The 18,592-nt window shown below is 43.5% G+C and overlaps 1 protein-coding gene and 1 pseudogene across 1 annotated transcript in view; both read right to left on the bottom strand.

Annotated features, from left to right (window-relative positions):
• Positions 1-322: 322 nt before the first annotated feature.
• Positions 323-11,674, bottom strand: LOC139457428 (uncharacterized; annotated as a pseudogene).
• LOC139458447 (POU domain, class 2, transcription factor 3L-like) overlaps positions 8,114-18,592 on the bottom strand; it is a 54,471-nt gene continuing 43,992 nt past the window's right edge. Inside the window, exons 8-9 of the mRNA XM_071239885.1 lie at positions 16,439-16,508; positions 8,114-15,223 (exon numbers count right to left, since the gene is read on the bottom strand). Coding sequence (XP_071095986.1) covers positions 14,451-15,223; positions 16,439-16,508 — 843 coding nt within the window. The 3' untranslated portion in view covers positions 8,114-14,450. The remainder of the gene's footprint in view (positions 15,224-16,438; positions 16,509-18,592) is intronic.

The raw sequence follows: 18,592 nt of genomic DNA on the forward strand, positions 1-18,592 counted from the left end.
TCTAGGTTTGTCAGCACCATACCCGTGCTCATGGGTTTCACCGAAGTGGTAAACGTCTGAGACCTGCATCACTTTGGGCTTTCCTCCCACATTAAGCTGACAGGCCGCGATATAACTGGAATACTGTTAAAAGCGGCGTTAAACACAACTCACTCACTCACTCTAAGATTCAGACTGCGAGTGTTGCCAGAAATTGTTTCTCGTGCGCCATTATCAACACCACAAAGTCCGGGTTTCCGTCAGTGTTAGAGGACTTGCTGTTTGACGAATTTTTCGACGACCCGAATCCAAAATCCACCCTTAGTACAGGTTTGCCTTTTGACTATGACATCGATAAGAATCTTAACTGCAACTGAAAATGAAAACAACTTGACAAGTTGACAGGAACTTAGTTCACAAAATGTATACAGGTAAGAAAAACACGAAAATTAAGACTAGATCTACTCACACTTTCATCAATGATATCAGAATGTAAACAAACTCATTATGCAACAACTTTTAGACATTCTCAAAGACAATATGAAGATCTATTATTGGGTAGAATTGTGTAACGTTGTGTGAAGAAATAGGCTGACTGACGTCCAGGCACCATGAGGGTAAATGACACAGACGGCTCAGAATTCGAACTGTCTACTATGAAGGGGACCAAGGGTAGCATAGAGCGTTACCTTAGCGACATGATTACCAACGTCTGCTCGCGAAATCGATGCACTTTCCTGTCTCCGATATTGAACTAAATAAACTTCGTGAATGCGGACAGCTTGTCACCAAGTCTCCAGATACCGTGTTAGTCTATCAACAGTTATTCGACCATTATGAATCACATCAAAATTTGTCATCCAAAACTGGCTCCCACAGGAGATATGCTTGGGTGAGATCAAATGATATCTACATTGTAAATCTCGCTGCAATGAAAGCGCATCACAATGTTTGCATAAAATGTGTGAAACCTATTTCTGGTGTCCCCCGACGCGATATTGCTGGAATATTGCTAAAACCGGCGTAGAACCATACTCACTCCTCCATAATGGTGAAATATGGTCATGTCATAGAATATCATCTATAAGTTCTTACCTGAAATGTGCGGGGGGCCAAAATGTTTGTGTTCACTTTTCCTTTAATTGAGTCTGTCATTTTCTTGTTGTTTCTTGATTGTTCAAATGTAGCAGCAATGGCAGGACGAACATGTAGTTTCCGGGCGACATCGCATCTGGGAAGTAGCTGTTGCGGTTTATCTCCCTGTGTAATTGTTCTTCTACTTGCGAATTTAATGTGCCTTTCATTTCGGGAACAAACGGCATAAGCCTTAGCAGTTCCTCTTCCGATTTTGTATTTCCTTCATGAAATCTATCAAAGAAACAGAACGTTTCCTTTGAGGGTAGCAATTCAGTGTCGGAGTCCAGAGCATTGACTGGAGCTACTGTTAGCCATTCTTTCAGGTTAGGAATACTCTTAGAAAATATCCCCTCTTTAACTTTCTGTATGTTTTCAGCAGTTGCTTCGGCCAAGCGTTCCTCGTTGGGAGAGAACATGTTCTTCCGCCGCTTGTTTCCATGGCGTGACATCATAGGGGCTAGTCACTTATGATGACTGGCGATTGTCTTGACATAGGTCGATGTGGTCTCTCGCGCATTCAGGCCTCAGATTGTTTGTGTGTTTGTTTGCTTGTTTAACGCCGCGATCCCAGCTATATGACGGCGGTCTGTAAATAATCGAGTCTGGACCAGACAATCCATTGATGGGCGTCATGAGCATCGCTTCACGCAATTGAGATACGATGACATGCATCCAGACCACCCGATCCCGTTAGTCGCTTCTTACGACAAGCATAGTCGCCTTTTACGGCAAGCAAGGGTTGCTTAAGACTTATTCTACCCCGGATCTTCACGGGTCCTCAGAATACGTTTGAATGCATACACTATTCTATGGGGGCAGGACGCTGATACACATCCACCTGATCGAACATTAACAAGGTCATAAGTAAAGCAAAATGGAGTGATGGAACACATTTGATTTAACCTTGCTTTTAACAGTAGTTATTTTGCATCACTTGGCGTAGCGCGTGAATGCGGGAACACACACAGAGCGCACACTTACATACTCTAAATTCATGTTTCTATTGATAGTAAGTCAAATTCATCATTTTTCATTGCCATAGTATGGCGTAATTACCAGATGGGTTGAAAATGACTTGAAGGGTGGTTTCCTTTTCATCTTTAGACCATCTCAAATTTGGTCACTTTGGCGTCTACTTCCATCTTTTTGCGCCAGTACATCCAGAACCTACATGATATGATATAGAACATAGGAAAATAGAAAAATAGGAGCTTGCGTTTCCATATAAGGATCGTACACCATCCGCTTCCGATCAGTTTCAGAACCAGCAGGTATAATCTCTTACGGAACACGGCAGCAACTCAGCAAGAGTCAATATGCGCAACACAAATGAACGAAGAAGCGCAATTCATACAACGTACCCTTTCAACCATCATCGCGAATCTTACTGTTCGTTATTCATGCATTGTTGTCTTCTCAGTCGAGATTTTGGAAAACGAAATAATTAAAGAGTAATTGTGTTTAGCGTTGTATTTTGAACAGCACGGCACCGAACAAAACAATAGGCTGCGCTGCGTCCCAGCCCTAGTACAGTTCCACTGTGAAGGTAACATTGAGTGAGTGAGTGAGTATAGTTTTACGCCGCTTTTAGCAATATTCCAGCAATATCACGGCGGGGGACACCAGAAATGGGCTTCACACATTATACCCATGTCGGGAATCGAACCCGGGTCTTCGGCGTGGCGAGCGAACGCTTTAACCACCAGGCTACCCGACCGCCCCAGGTAAATTGACCCAGTGCTCCCAGATTACAGCATGTCCTAAGTTTAGTAAATATGACAGTTTCCATGTCTGCCCTTCCCAACAGATGTTGGCTGTTTAATGTTACAGTCAAAAATATTCCAGCTATTTGTGAAAATAATCAAATCTAGGATAGGTTGGTTGGTTGGTTGTTTAACACTGCACTCAGCAGTATTTCAGCTATATGATGGCCATCTGTAAATAATCAAGTCTGGACCCGACAACCCAGTGATTAATATCATGAGCATCGATCTACGCAATTGGGATCGATGACATGAATCAACCAAGTCAGCGAGCCTGACCACCCGATCCCGTTAGTCACCTCCTACGACAAGCATAGTCACCTATTACGACAAGCATGGGTTGCTGGAGACCTATTCTAGGCCGGTTCTTCACGGGTTGTAATAAGTAATATTACAGTTATATGCCAACCTATCAAGTAAGGGAGTCTGAAGAGGAATTCTTGGTATAAGCAACAGTGTAACATGGTAATCAAGCAACTGTGAGCAATCTCGTTAAAATCAGATCTAAGTTCACGCTACCGCTAAACAAAGATCTGAGGACACCCCATTACGGGTCACGTCACACTGACCTTGCGCAACTTTGACCGACCAATTGTATGACTGACAAGAAGTGGACATTAGCCAATCAGAAGGCAGCTTTCTCGTGATTATGGCACTAATTTCAAATTGGCGACTACGCTTCAAAACATATTTTGACAAATTCTTGATTAAAAATTTGAATTCTACCCCGGATCTTCACGGGTCGTAGGATAGGTAAACCAGTGGTTGACATTATGGTCAATGAGCCACGTCTTCTGGGTATACAATCAACCAATTTACTGAACTCAGACAAATAAACCTAATCAACCTGATCATTAAGAGTGAGTGAGTTGGGATTTTAGCAATATTCCAGCAATATCATGGCACCAGACTTCATACATTGTATCCATGTGGGAAACCGAGCCCAGGTCTCCAGCATGAAGAGCAAATGCTTATAACTCCTAGGCTACCCCACCGCCCACTCATAAAGAAATGCTCTACATCTGAATCAAATGTGTGCAAGGCAAAAACAATGTCAATTCAAGAATAATTGTAAGACTATATTCCTGCCACCAGATGTTCATCCGCCTGTGTCCGTGAGGTATCCAGGAGTGAGTGAGTGAGTATTGTTTTTACGCCGCTTTTAGCAATATTCCAGGAATATCACGGCGGGGGAAACCAGAAATGGGCTTCACACATTGTACCCATGTCTGGAATCGAACCCGGGTCTTCGGCGTGACGAGCGAATGCTTTAACCATTAGGCTACCCGACCGGCCACGGTGTCCAGGAACTGATATAACCTCTAGGAAATAAAATAGTTTAAAGCCATTCCTGAATTGGGTTGTGTGCCCTTTCTCTGCTCCCTCAGCAAATTAAACTTTAAAAAGCTGTTATTCGTTTCTGTCAACACCCATCACGTGTGATAGAGATTTTGTCAGCAACCATCACACTTGGTACAGATTCTGTCAGCAACCATCACACTTGGTACAGATTCTGTCAACACCCATCACACTTGGTACAGATTCTGTATACAACCATCACACTTGGTACAGATTCTGTCAACAACCATCACACTTGGTACAGATTCTGTCAACAACCATCACACTTGGTACAGATTGTCAACACCCATCACACTTGGTACAGATTCTGTCAACAACCATCACACTTGGTACAGATTCTGTCAACACTCATCACACTTGGTACAGATTCTGTCAACAACCATCACACTTGGTACAGATTCTGTCAACAACCATCACACTTGGTACAGATTCTGTCAACAACCATCACACTTGGTACAGATTCTGTCAACAACCATCACACTTGGTACAGATTGTCAACACCCATCACACTTGGTACAGATTCTGTCAACAACCATCACACTTGGTACAGATTCTGTCAACACTCATCACACTTGGTACAGATTCTGTCAACAACCATCACACTTGGTACAGATTCTGTCAACACCCATCACACTTGGTACAGATTCTGTCAACAACCATCACACTTGGTACAGATTCTGTCAACAACCATCACACTTGGTACAGATTCTGTCAACACCCATCACACTTGGTACAGATTCTGTCAACAACCATCACACTTGGTACAGATTCTGTTAACAACCATCACACTTGGTACAGATTCTGTCAACAACCATCACACTTGGTACAGATTCTGTCAACACCCATCACACTTGGTACAGATTCTGTCAACAACCATCACACTTGGTACAGATTCTGTCAACAACCATCACACTTGGTACAGATTCTGTCAACACCCATCACACTTGGAACAGATTCTGTCAACACCCATCACACTTGGTACAGATTCTGTCAACACCTATCACACTTGGTACAGATTCTGTCAACACTCATCACACTTGGTACAGATTCTGTCAACAACCATCACACTTGGTACAGATTCTGTCAACACCCATCACACTTGGTACAGATTCTGTCAACAACCATCACACTTGGTACAGATTCTGTCAACAACCATCACACTTGGTACAGATTCTGTCAACAACCATCACACTTGGTACAGATTCTGTCAACACCCATCACACTTGGTACAGATTCTGTCAACAACCATCACACTTGGTACAGATTCTGTCAACAACCATAACCCTTGGTACAGATTCTGCCAACAACCATCAGACTTGGTACAGATTCTGTCAACAACCATCACACTTGGTACAGATTCTGTCAACACCCATCACACCTGGTACAGATTCTGTCAACACCCATCACACTTGGTACAGATTCTGTCAACAACCATCACACTTGGTACAGATTCTGTCAACAACCATCACACTTGGTACAGATTCTGTTAACAACCATCACACTTGGTACAGATTCTGTCAACAACCATCACACTTGGTACAGATTCTGTCAACACCCATCACACTTGGTACAGATTCTGTCAACACCTATCACACTTGGTACAGATTCTGTCAACACTCATCACACTTGGTACAGATTCTGTCAACAACCATCACACTTGGTACAGATTCTGTCAACACCCATCACACTTGGTACAGATTCTGTCAACAACCATCACACTTGGTACAGATTCTGTCAACAACCATCACACTTGGTACAGATTCTGTCAACAACCATCACACTTGGTACAGATTCTGTCAACACCCATCACACTTGGTACAGATTCTGTCAACAACCATCACACTTGGTACAGATTCTGTCAACAACCATAACCCTTGGTACAGATTCTGCCAACAACCATCAGACTTGGTACAGATTCTGTCAACAACCATCACACTTGGTACAGATTCTGTCAACACCCATCACACCTGGTACAGATTCTGTCAACACCCATCACACTTGGTACAGATTCTGTCAACAACCATCACACTTGGTACAGATTCTGTCAACAACCATCACACTTGGTACAGATTCTGTTAACAACCATCACACTTGGTACAGATTCTGTCAACAACCATCACACTTGGTACAGATTCTGTCAACACCCATCACACTTGGTACAGATTCTGTCAACACCTATCACACTTGGTACAGATTCTGTCAACACTCATCACACTTGGTACAGATTCTGTCAACAACCATCACACTTGGTACAGATTCTGTCAACACCCATCACACTTGGTACAGATTCTGTCAACAACCATCACACTTGGTACAGATTCTGTCAACAACCATCACACTTGGTACAGATTCTGTCAACAACCATCACACTTGGTACAGATTCTGTCAACACCCATCACACTTGGTACAGATTCTGTCAACAACCATCACACTTGGTACAGATTCTGTCAACAACCATAACCCTTGGTACAGATTCTGCCAACAACCATCAGACTTGGTACAGATTCTGTCAACAACCATCACACTTGGTACAGATTCTGTCAACAACCATCACACTTGGTACAGATTCTGTCAACAACCATCACACTTGGTACAGATTCTGTCAATAACCATCACACTTGGTACAGATTCTGTCAACACCCATCACACCTGGTACAGATTCTGTCAACAGCCATCACACGTGGTACAGATTCTGTCAACAACCATCACACTTGGTACAGATTCTGTCAACAACCATCACACTTGGTACAGATTCTGTCAACACCCATCACACTTGGTACAGATTCTGTCAACAACCATCACACTTGGTACAGATTCTGTCAACAACCATCACACTTGGTACAGATTCTGTCGACACCCATCACACTTGGTACAGATTCTGTCAACAAACATCATTCTTGGTACAGATTCTGTCAACAAACATCACACTTGGTACAGATTCTGTCAACACCCATCACACTTGGTACAGATTCTGTATACAACCATCACACTTGGTACAGATTCTGTCAACACCCATCACACTTGGTACAGATTCTGTCAACAACCATCACACTTGGTACAGATTCTGTCAACAACCATCACACTTGGTACAGATTCTGTCAACACCCATCACACTTGGTACAGATTCTGTCAACAACCCTCACACTTGGTACAGATTCTGTCAACAACCATCACACTTGGTACAGATTCTGTCAACATCCATAACACTTGGTACAGATTCTGTCAACAACCATCACACTTGGTACAGATTCTGTCAACAACCATCACACTTGGTACGGATTCTGTCAACACCCATCACACTTGGTACAGATTCTGTCAACACCTATCACACTTGGTACAGATTCTGTCAACACTCATCACACTTGGTACAGATTCTGTCAACACCCATCACACTTGGTACAGATTCTGTCAACAACCATCACACTTGGTACAGATTCTGTCAACAACCATCACACTTGGTACGGATTCTGTCAACAACCATCACACTTGGTACAGATTCTGTCAACAACCATCACACTTGGTACAGATTCTGTCAACAACCATCACACTTGGTACAGATTCTGTCAACAACCATCACACTTGGTACAGATTCTGTCAACAAACATCATACTTGGTACGGATTCTGTCAACACCCATCACACTTGGTACAGATTCTGTCAACAACCATCACACTTGGTACAGATTCTGTCAACAACCATCACACTTGGTACAGATTCTGTCAACACCCATCACACTGACAATTGAGGTTGAATTCATCGCCTACAGTATTTACAGTAACGCGTAAAGGACATAAGCATAAAATACCAGCAAAGATAGATATAAATATCACACAAACAATGACAACAAAAAAGTTCCGTACTAAAATATAGCTTTTATTTTGGTTTTGATACAGGACCTATCACAAGGCATCTAAAGTATCAAAATGTCTACACATACACAGGTACAGCGGTTATCCCCCCTTAATCTGTAGAGCGTTATGGATTTAGCTACAGGTGGCAGCACAATACAAACAATTTACAAGTGGCTGCATTCCACCTGTACCAGTGAATAAATGAATTATACATACAAGTTATATATCTCAGTATTGCCTGTAGGGGAAGCTGATTAAATGGGTTTATGGTAGGCCATTACAGGAACCCTTTCACCTTATTACCTTTGTGAAACGCACAAACAATAGCATGGCTACCGTAGCAGTGTCCTTTCATAACAAATTTATCAGTGTTGATATATTTCATATCAAAAGACACCAGGATGAGATTCTATTCATCATCCCAAATCATTCTTCCAACTTTATTAGTCTGTAAACAGTAATAACCAGTGTATTTAAGGTAAAATGCTTATGTGGCAGAGCGATTTGTGATGTCATTTGATAGTGACGTCATGGTAACCAATGAGGTCACAATGGTCTTCAAAGCATTGTGATGCAATTTCATTGCAGTGCTATCTCTAGGAGATATTGCTTGATTTCACCAAGCAATATCTCCTGTTTTGGGTGATAAATTAAACACTCTTCCATGAGATGACTTTGTCATAGTCAAGCGTGAAGGATTATGTTAGATGACATCACTTTTCAACTCGAAAATCAAGTGGTAGTCTTAAGTTTAATGTAGAACAGATCGCTCCTGCTAAGTAGATATAGTTCCTCCAGTTTGACATGGGTTCTAGTCGGACCGGCTAGTTCGGCCACACAGTGAAGTGGATGTGTAGGAGGACAATCATATATTCTCGGTTGGTATCTGCATACATTCGCATTATCTTAGAAAAACAAACCCTAAAAATCTGTTTCAAAAATAAATATTTGTAGAAAAAAAATAAAGTGCGAAATCACAAAATATCTTTAACAATTAATATGCAACAAATGTTCAATCAATCCATCCCCTGCAAAAGAATGGTATGGGAGAAAGACAAAAAATTATTTGAATAAAATTTCCGAAGATGAAATGGTTGGTCCTATAGTGACTCAACTGCTATCCAGATAGGTCACAGGAGCTAGTACCATGGTGCCATTTACACAGTGGGGCTACTTTAACACAAGCCTCTACCAGTTGCAAGAGGACTAGGAATTACACAAAGTCACTGCTAGTTCTGTATGGAATGCATTCATGTTTCAAGGGACGTCATTGAGAGATAGCGAGATTTTACGAGTGCTTCCAGCAATGTTGATTGTGAACTCGGATCAGTGTGGGAGACAAAGGTTTGTTGGTTGGTTTGTTGTTTAAAGCCGCACTCAGCAATATTGCAGCTATATGACGGCGGTCTGTAAATTATCGAGTCTGGACCAGACAATCCAGTGATTAATTTCATGAGCATCGATCTACGCAATTGAGATACGATGACATGCATCAACCAAGTCAGCAAGCCTGACCACCCAATCCTGTTATTCGCCTTTTATGACAAGCAGAGTCGCCTTTTACAGCAAACATGGATTGCTGAAGACCTATTCTACCCCGGATCTTCACGGGTTGTAGTAAGTAATATTACAGTTATATGCCAACCTATCAAGTAAGGGAGTCTGAAGAGGAATTCTTGATATAAGCAACAGCGTAACATGGTCATGAAGCAACTGTGTGAGCTATCTCGATAAAATCAGATCTTAGTTCTCGCTACCGCTAAACAAAGATCTCAGGACACCCCATTACGTGTCACGTCAGACTGACCTTGCACGAACTTTGACTGACCAATGGAATGACTGACAAGAAGTCGACATTAGCCAATCAGAAGACAGCTTTCTTGTGCTTTACGGCAATAATTTCAAATTGGCGACTATGCTTCGAAACATATTTTGACAAATTCTTGATTAAAAATTTGAAACCTGAACACAAGAATGGCTAACAGAAGGTCTTGATTGTATAGATTCAGTCGTACGGGTGTAACTATCGTTCGGAATACCCCGTGTTAAAGTTTTCAAGGTTGCATGAATAGAAATCACATTCCCACTGTCACTTTCATGATCTGGTAAGCGACGACGCTCTGATTGGTCGGATGAAAGGTCGTTCTGACATGACCCGTAATGGGATGTCCTCAGATCTTTGTTTAGCAGTAGCGAGAACTAAGATATGATTTTAATGCAATTGCTGTGTCAGTAGTCAATGAAGGTCCTCTATCCAATTCAAACTTCGCCTCCACTGCACCCAACCCAGTAGAACGCTGGACAGATGCTAAGATCTACACTGCTCCTTCTACACTGTTGTTGTTAGTGGGTGAGTGAGTTGGGTTCAACTCCGCTTTAAACAGTATTCCAGTTATATCATGCCGTGTCAGCTTAATGTGGGAGGAAAGCCCGAAGTGATGCAGGTCTCAGACGTTTACCACTTCGGTGAATCCAAAGAACACAGGTATGGTGCTGACAAACCTAGAAACATAATCTGGGCAAACCAGGATTCAAACCCACAATCATAGGTAACTGGCCTACCCAAGGGATGCAAGCTCAGCACAGAGATCTGTGGCGCCTTAGACGATGAAGAAGCAGTGTTCCATGTCTTCCTCAACCTAACATAACAATCAGACACCAAACATACAAGATTATTAAAGAAAGACAACTCCGGAAAGTTACCTCGGTTCACTCACCTATGCACCCAATGCGTGAGACTGACATCTTAGTTGGATCACTGACTTTCAAGGGCTATAATCTGACATGACCAAACTGGTCACAGAAAACTGTGTACAAAATTGAAAAACGTGCACCACACAATGCAATGCAGTATATACTATTCAAAAGGAGTTAAGAATCACCCCAAAAAATTTAATGACACATTACTTTAGTCATTTGAATACATCAGGTGTTCTTAACTTCTTTTGAGCAGTATATGTGTCTAGCCCTAGATCCTATGCTATATTATGCTTGCACACAGGAGCTAGGACGACGAGCCTCTACCCAGAGTGTCTACAGCACCCTGGGGTCAAGGAAGCAGTATATATCACACGTAACACATGGCAAACAATCGGATTATTGCTATAGGAATTATGGCAAAATGGCGGTTACCATGGTTACTGGCCAGAGTAAAATAGGTAATTCACAAACATTACAAATACATTCTGAAGAGGTCTGGCCATCAGTCCATAAAATAATCTGTATCCCCGTAGATACCGTGTATCTAAACTGGAAAAAGAAATGTGGTTAATGGCACACGAGTTCCCAACAATTGTCAATTTTTATCAAACAGTATCAAGATTTAACAACTGAACGAATCATTGAGATCATTCCTGACATCAAATATTCACTAGATACATATACAATAACACTTGGTGTCAATTCTTGCAGACTGAAGTGGGTCTTTGTCTGTGACTTTGTTGCAGTTGATGTTACAGTATCAGCAGAATCCTTAGCAGCCTAGTGCAGCAGAAAAAGTGCAGTGTGTCACAGAAATACTGACAAACCAACAGGCCCTTTGGTGGATCCAGAGAGGAGATCCAGGGGGGTCCGCTACCTCCCCCATTTTGAAAACCAAATGTAGTATGTTGAGGGAATTTTGATATTTTGGACCCCTCGCTTTTTAAAAATCCTGGATTGCTCGTCTCCATGGTTTCATCTCAGGAGAAGTTGAAAGAAAACAAATTCGACTTGTTTAAACGGTTCCTTCTGGCCCAAACTCGAACTGTTGCAAACAGTGAAATGTTCGGATTGTGTGGGTATTGTTTTATGCCACTTTTAGCAATATTCCAGCAATATCACGGAGGGGACACCAGATAAGGGCTTCACACAATGTACCATAGGAATCAAACCCAGGTCTTAGGCGTGACAAACAAACACTTTAACCACTAGGCTACCCCACCGCCTCTGTTTGGACTGAAAACAGATACGATTCCTACATTAGTAAAGAATTGTTTACTTGTCCAGTCAACAAAATACTGGTTTATTTGTTCCGCAGTTCTGCTGCTTGTCCATATCTTTCCTCTATTCCTCCAAATGCTGGGTCAATACACCTGAAGCCAAGCAATAAGAAACGTCTGGCCTGATTTCAATGCCAAGTAATCGATCTTTTAAACTTCTAATGCATAAACATGTTAACATATTAATCAAAAGAAGTTCAAGAACGCTAGATATTTTCATATGACTATAGTTAATCTGCAAAACACAGCCTCCCAATTGTAGGCATTCCTTAACTTCTTTTGAGTAGCATAGAAAAACATTCACTGGTCAAAGCAGTCAAATGAAAGAGCAGGCGGTGCACAGGAACAAGAATGTGACCTTCACCCTCAATCGACAATAATGTATACTATTTCCCTTACCACTACTTCTAACAGCACTTTCTTTTAAAGTTATTTAACGATAACAATGCCCAAATTAGGAACAAAGGTGACGTTCAGAAATATGTTCTGAAAACAAAAATTGCTAATCACATAAAAATATTCAGTAGCACTTCCTGAGAACCATTCAATGCCTGAACATGCCTGTCCACTTATCTATAAGAAACAGAAGTTGGTTGGAAGCATGCGTAATGCCAGGAAATAAAGAGGCTATAAGGAGCGTATACACCAGCTGTCAACACGACACAATGCCATGACATAAACACCTACTGGGGCAATACACTTGTATACAATAGATGAGGTATTTCTGTGATTGTCAGACAAAGCTAGAAGTTTCAATCATTATTCTTAATACATTATTTGTAGTGCTCTACAAGCACTGAAGCTGGGCACAACTGCAAGGGTTTGTGTGACAGGAATCTAAGATGACTGGAATCCCTTGTTTTGCATCTGATGAAGCTATATACTTATTTTTCTACAGAAACAAAAAATCCACTTCTTAGTGGCTCCATTTAACTACCCCTGTGATGAAACGAAACGGCTCATTTCGAGGAAAGAAATAATGATGGCTAAACTAATTTTCATAAACAAATAATGAACTCAAAATATATAAGATCTACTTATCCTCTTCCGTATCATGACGAATTACAGGGTTCAGACTAACAGGGTTTGGCTGTATTTCAGGGTTCAGACTAACAGGGTTTAGCTGTTTATAGGGTTCCGATTTACAGGGTTTAGCTGTATCACAGGGTTCAGACTAACAGTTTAGTTGTATTACAGTGTTCAGAAAAACAGGGTTTAGCTTTTTATAGGGTTCAGATTTACAGGGTTTAGCTGTATTTCAAGGTTCAAACTAACAGGTTAGTTACGTAACAGGGTTCAGACTTATCTCAAACCAGGCCCATCTTTGCCTCAGGTCGCTAAGTATTCACTTTCATCTTGCCTCTGTCACTAAAGCCTGCATGGACACAGAAAAACTCTTGTACAAAACACAACCCCATCTCTCCAACACACTCAGCCATCCACGCACAGACCAGCCACTTGGTCACTTCTGTAAGAAACCCAGTACAAAACACAGTCATGATACAAAACAGCAATCTGTATAAAATGTTGTACAAAGAGTCCACAGGGTACTGGCTCCTCCTTCACCACAGAACACAGACTACCAATGTCACACACCATTGTTCACAAAGGGCACCTGCAACTAAGGAATGCATTGACTGGTTCCGTTCAACCAATCACAGGTGACGTTACAACAAAGGGCACCTGCTACCAAACAGAACTCCTCGTATCGAGCTTCATCCTGAGACCAATATTACGCAAAATCTGTACAATTTCTACTGTACAATACATGCACATCAGGGCAACGCTAGTCCGAAATGTACATCTATGAATCGTGTGGTTGTATTATGCAAGGACGGTAGCTCCTTGTAGCCAGGGCAACAGATCCACAACATCTTGCATCCATGGTAACGTTTCCTGTGTTACCATAGGAACCCATCCATACGATGATCCACTTCCCTGTAGAGATCGCATAACCTCCTTTCACTGTCGAAACACCTTGTCACCTTAGAAAACGTTGTACATTGTATTTCAATCACTTCTTATAGTCATAGAAACGGAGACGTTTCTGGATAATCAGGTAACCATGGCAACACCCTGCAGCTACCTGCCACTTGGAAGTTGCCCAGACACAACTTGTGGATTTAGTTGACCAAGCTAATATTACCGAGAATCATTCACGTGTTGAGATTGGCTGGAGGTCATCGTGAGGTAGGATAACACAGAGCAAGTTTACACACATCCAGTACGCAGTGCCAACATCACGTACCACTTCAAAATAGTCCTACTTCCTCAAAGCGTACAATAAGGGCTGGTTTCATGCAAGAATGGTTACCGAAGATTAAATAAAGAGACGAAACTGTTCTTTTTCGAAATGTCCACCCCTGGCTCCGGACTCTATCGTCACGAGGCGTCTTCATCCTGGACTGGCGCACTAAGTATCATGTGACCACCGACAGTGGGAACACCTGCAGCAGCATTGGCCAACACCGTCGCTGCGGAGACAACGATTGGTTGTGACGGTGAGGTAGACGGTGCCGCTGTCACATTGGGAATGACCAGACTTGCCGCAGTGGACATGTTTAAAGGTGCAGTGTTATTCACAAATATATTTTGAGTCTGAGGCGGCGTAACGAGTGTCTGTGTTGGGGAGGAAACGTTAATTCCGGCACTGGTGTTCTGGGTGGTGTTCTGCGGACTGAGCAGACTCTGACTCATGTTGATCCCAGTCATCAGTTGCATCTGAGTCGACGTCAGAGAGGACGGAGGATTAATTCGCTTCTCCTTCTGGCGCCGGTTACAGAACCACACCCGCACCACCTCCTTCTCCATGTTCAAGTTGTCGGCGAGAATCGTGATCTCCTCCGACGACGGTTTGGGATTCTGTAAAAAGCTCTTCTCCAACGCCACACGGACTGATGTGTCGATACTGGTTCGTTTCTTGCGACGCCGACTGATGGATTCCGGGGTGACGGCGCCGCCACTGGCACTGCTTATGGCGGCTGGGTTCTGTGCCATGGCGTCAGCGTCCTGCAACCACTTGTGGAGCAGAGGTTTCAGCTTGCACATGTTCTTGAAGCTGAGGTTGAGAGCCTCGAAGCGGGAGATGGTCGTCTGGCTGAAGTCGTTGCCGTACAGCTTCCCCATCGCCAGTCCCACGTCACCCTGTGTGAACCCTACGGGGACAGAAGAGGACAACTTTCAATATACATTCATCATTGTCTTCTTGTTGTTTTAATCCAACAATACAACAGTGGCCTGTTAGAAATTGAGAATAATGACAGTGATAGAAACTAACATTTTTAGTCCTTATAATGATACCAACAGGTGAGGTGAAATGGGGTTCAACGTAGCGTCCAAGATTATTGCACTTATATAGCGACGTGCATGTACCTGTGTGTGTGTGTGTGTGGCTGCTTGTACTAGTCCTGACTGATGCCGATTTATAGTGCTCGCACACTGAGATACCATGCCGCAGTTTAACATGAATACCCCACTCAGACACAGTATACTGACGCAGACGCAATAGTGTTTCTACTAGGTAGGGTTTGAAGTCCCAATAGTGGTATCTCCATCTGGTGCAGTGTGTAATATTGAATGGCAGATTTGATCTACATAAAAAAGCCTGCAAATGATTTTCAACCAGTGAATAAACTTCAGTCGATCAGCGTTCTGAAAAAAGCGGGGCAAAACACAAAAATGTGTGACAAAAGAGGCCACTAAACTCCCGAAATCATTTTCAGGAAATGAAATTATCAACTAAATTGTATATTTCTATACTTATCCTATCTCAAACTATGCATCCTCTTTCTTCTTTAGGGGCGGTCGGGTAGCCTAGTGGTTAAAGCGTTCGCTCGTCACACTGAAGACCCGGGTTCGATTCCCGACATGGGTACAATGTGTGAAGCCCATTTCTGGTGTCCCCCGCCGTGATATTGCTGGAATATTGCTAAAAGCGGCGTAAAACCATACTCACTCAGTCACTTTCTTCTTTGATCCTATGTGGAAACGTGCTTGAACAGTTTCCGGCTTCTAAAAAACAGTCCTCCCGAACACACCCCAGGTATATTTACCTACTTTTCCTATTTCCCAAAGTTGTATGCCCACCCAACCATCCCCGCTATGCACAGGATTTACATGAGTGACCCATTTGTTTGGAGGTGACCATGGTACTGATGGGGTGTGTTCGGTGGATTGTTCTTAAAAAGCTGGAAACTCTGTTCAAGCACGTTTCCACATAGGATTGAAACAGAAAGAAGATATGCATAGAGTGAGATAGGATTAAGTTTGAAACAAAGTTTTTTTAGGTAGGGGTCGGGGTATGTCTCAAAACATAAGGAACTGTATTTCATAAATTTATCTGACATCAAACTTTTGAGCTGGTCCCTTACCAAGCTCAATCCGTCTCCTCTTGAATGTCTTGGCAAACTGCTCCAACTCCTCCAGGTCGATGTTCTCCTCCTGGAACAGACAAAGAGGAGGAGATGGTGAGGTGAGGTCGGATGGGTGGGGTCTGGGTGAGGTGAGGTCAGGTCAGATGGGTGAGGTGAGTGAGGTCAGATGGGTGAGGTGAGTGAGGTCAGATGGGTGAGGTGAGTGAGGTCAGATGGGTGAGGTGAGGTTAGATGTGAGATGAGGTGGGGTCAGATGGGTGAGGTAAGGTGAGGTGATGTCAGATGGGTGAGGTGAGGTTGGGTCAGATGGGTGAGGTGAGTGAGGTCAGATGGGTGAGGTGAGTGAGGTCAGATGGGTGAGGTGAGTGAGGTCAGATGGGTGAGGTGAGATGGTCAGATGGGTGAGGTGAGGTGGTCAGATGGGTGAGGGGAGGTCAGATGGGTGAGGGGAGGTCAGATAGGTGAGGGGAGTGAGGTCAGATGGGTGAGGTGAGTGAGGTCAGATGGGTGAGGTGAGGTGGTCAGATGGGTGTGAGGTTAGATGAGTGAGATGTGAGGTCAGGTGGGTGAGGTGATGTCAGATTGGTAAGGTGGGGTCAGATGGGTGAGGTGAGGTCAGATGGGTGAGGTTAGGTCAGGTGGGTGAGGGGATGTCAGATTGGTGAGGTGAGGTGGGGTCAGATGGTTGAGGTGAGGTTAGGTCAGATGGGTCAGGTCAGGTCAGATGGGTGAGGTGAGGTGAGGTCAGATGGGTGAGGTGAGGTGAGATCAGATGGGAGAGGTGAGGTCAGGTTAGATGGGTGAGGTGAGTGAGGTCAGATGGGTGAGGTGAGTGAGGTTAGATGGGTGAGGTCAGGTCAGATGGGTGAGGTGAGGTCAGGTCAGATGGGTGAGGTAAGGTGAGGTGATGTCAGATGGGTGAGGTTAGGTGGGGTCAGATGGGTGAGGTGGGGTGGTCAGATGGGTGAGGTGAGTGAGGTCAGATGGGTGAGGTGAGTGAGGTCAGATGGGTGAGGTGAGTGAGGTCAGATGGGTGAGGTGAGATGGTCAGATGGGTGAGGTGAGGTGTCAGATGGGTGAGGTGAGTGGTCAGATGGGTGAGGGGAGGTCAGATAGGTGAGGGGAATGAGGTCAGATGGGTGAGGTGAGTGAGGTCAGATGGGTGAGGTGAGTGAGGTCAGATGGGTGAGGTTAGGTCAGATGGGTGAGGTGAGTCAGGTCAGATGGGTGAGGTGAGTCAGGTCAGATGGGTGAGGTGAGGTTAGGTCAGATGGGTGAGGTGAGTCAGGTCAGATGGGTGAGGTGAGTGAGGTCAGATGGGTGAGGTGAGTGAGGTCAGATGGGTGAGGTGAGTGAGGTCAGATGGGTGAGGTTAGGTCAGATGGGTGAGGTGAGTCAGGTCAGATGGGTGAGGTGAGGTTGGGTCAGACGGGTGAGGTGATGTCAGATTGGTAAGGTGGTGTCAGATGGGTGAGGTGAGGTCAGATGGGTGAGGTTAGGTCAGATGGGTGAGGTTAGGTCAGATGGGTGAGGTGAGTCAGGTCAGATGGGTGAGGTGAGGTCAGATCAGATGGGTGAGGTGAGGAGGTGAAATGGGGTCAAATGTTGCGGTCACGGTTAACGCTCTTATATAGTGATGTGCTCTTGAAACAACATTGATGCATGTATCGCACTCAAAAAGGTTTATTCTTGTAGACTGTCCTGGGTAAAAATATGGCTATTGTATTCAAGAGGTGGAGTTTACACTGACATTAGACTTAGATGAACATGTTAAATATGTATGCGTTCAAGTTATCACTTGATTCCTGATGAAACAAAATGTCTTACGAGAAGGATTGGGGTTTTGGGGGCTTTTTTTGTTTTTGTTTAACGCCGCACTCAGCAATATTCCAGCTATATGATGGCGGTCTGTAAATAATCAAGTCTGGACCAGACAAACCAGTGATTGACATCATGAGCATCGATCCACACAGTTGGGAAACAATGACAAGCATTGGTTGCTGAAGACCTATTCTAACCCGGATCTTCACATTTATTGGCTGAAAAATTGTCATGCGATATAATGAGTGTTTGACAGTGATTGACACTGGCTGTACGTGAAGATCTATTTTGTACACTGTAAAGTAAATATTATGATGTCAAAGCCAGCAT

The sequence above is a fragment of the Haliotis cracherodii genome, unplaced genomic scaffold (genome assembly GCF_022045235.1).
Source record: "Haliotis cracherodii isolate W230 unplaced genomic scaffold, xgHalCrac1.p SCAF_12, whole genome shotgun sequence".
NCBI lineage: Eukaryota > Metazoa > Mollusca > Gastropoda > Lepetellida > Haliotidae > Haliotis > Haliotis cracherodii.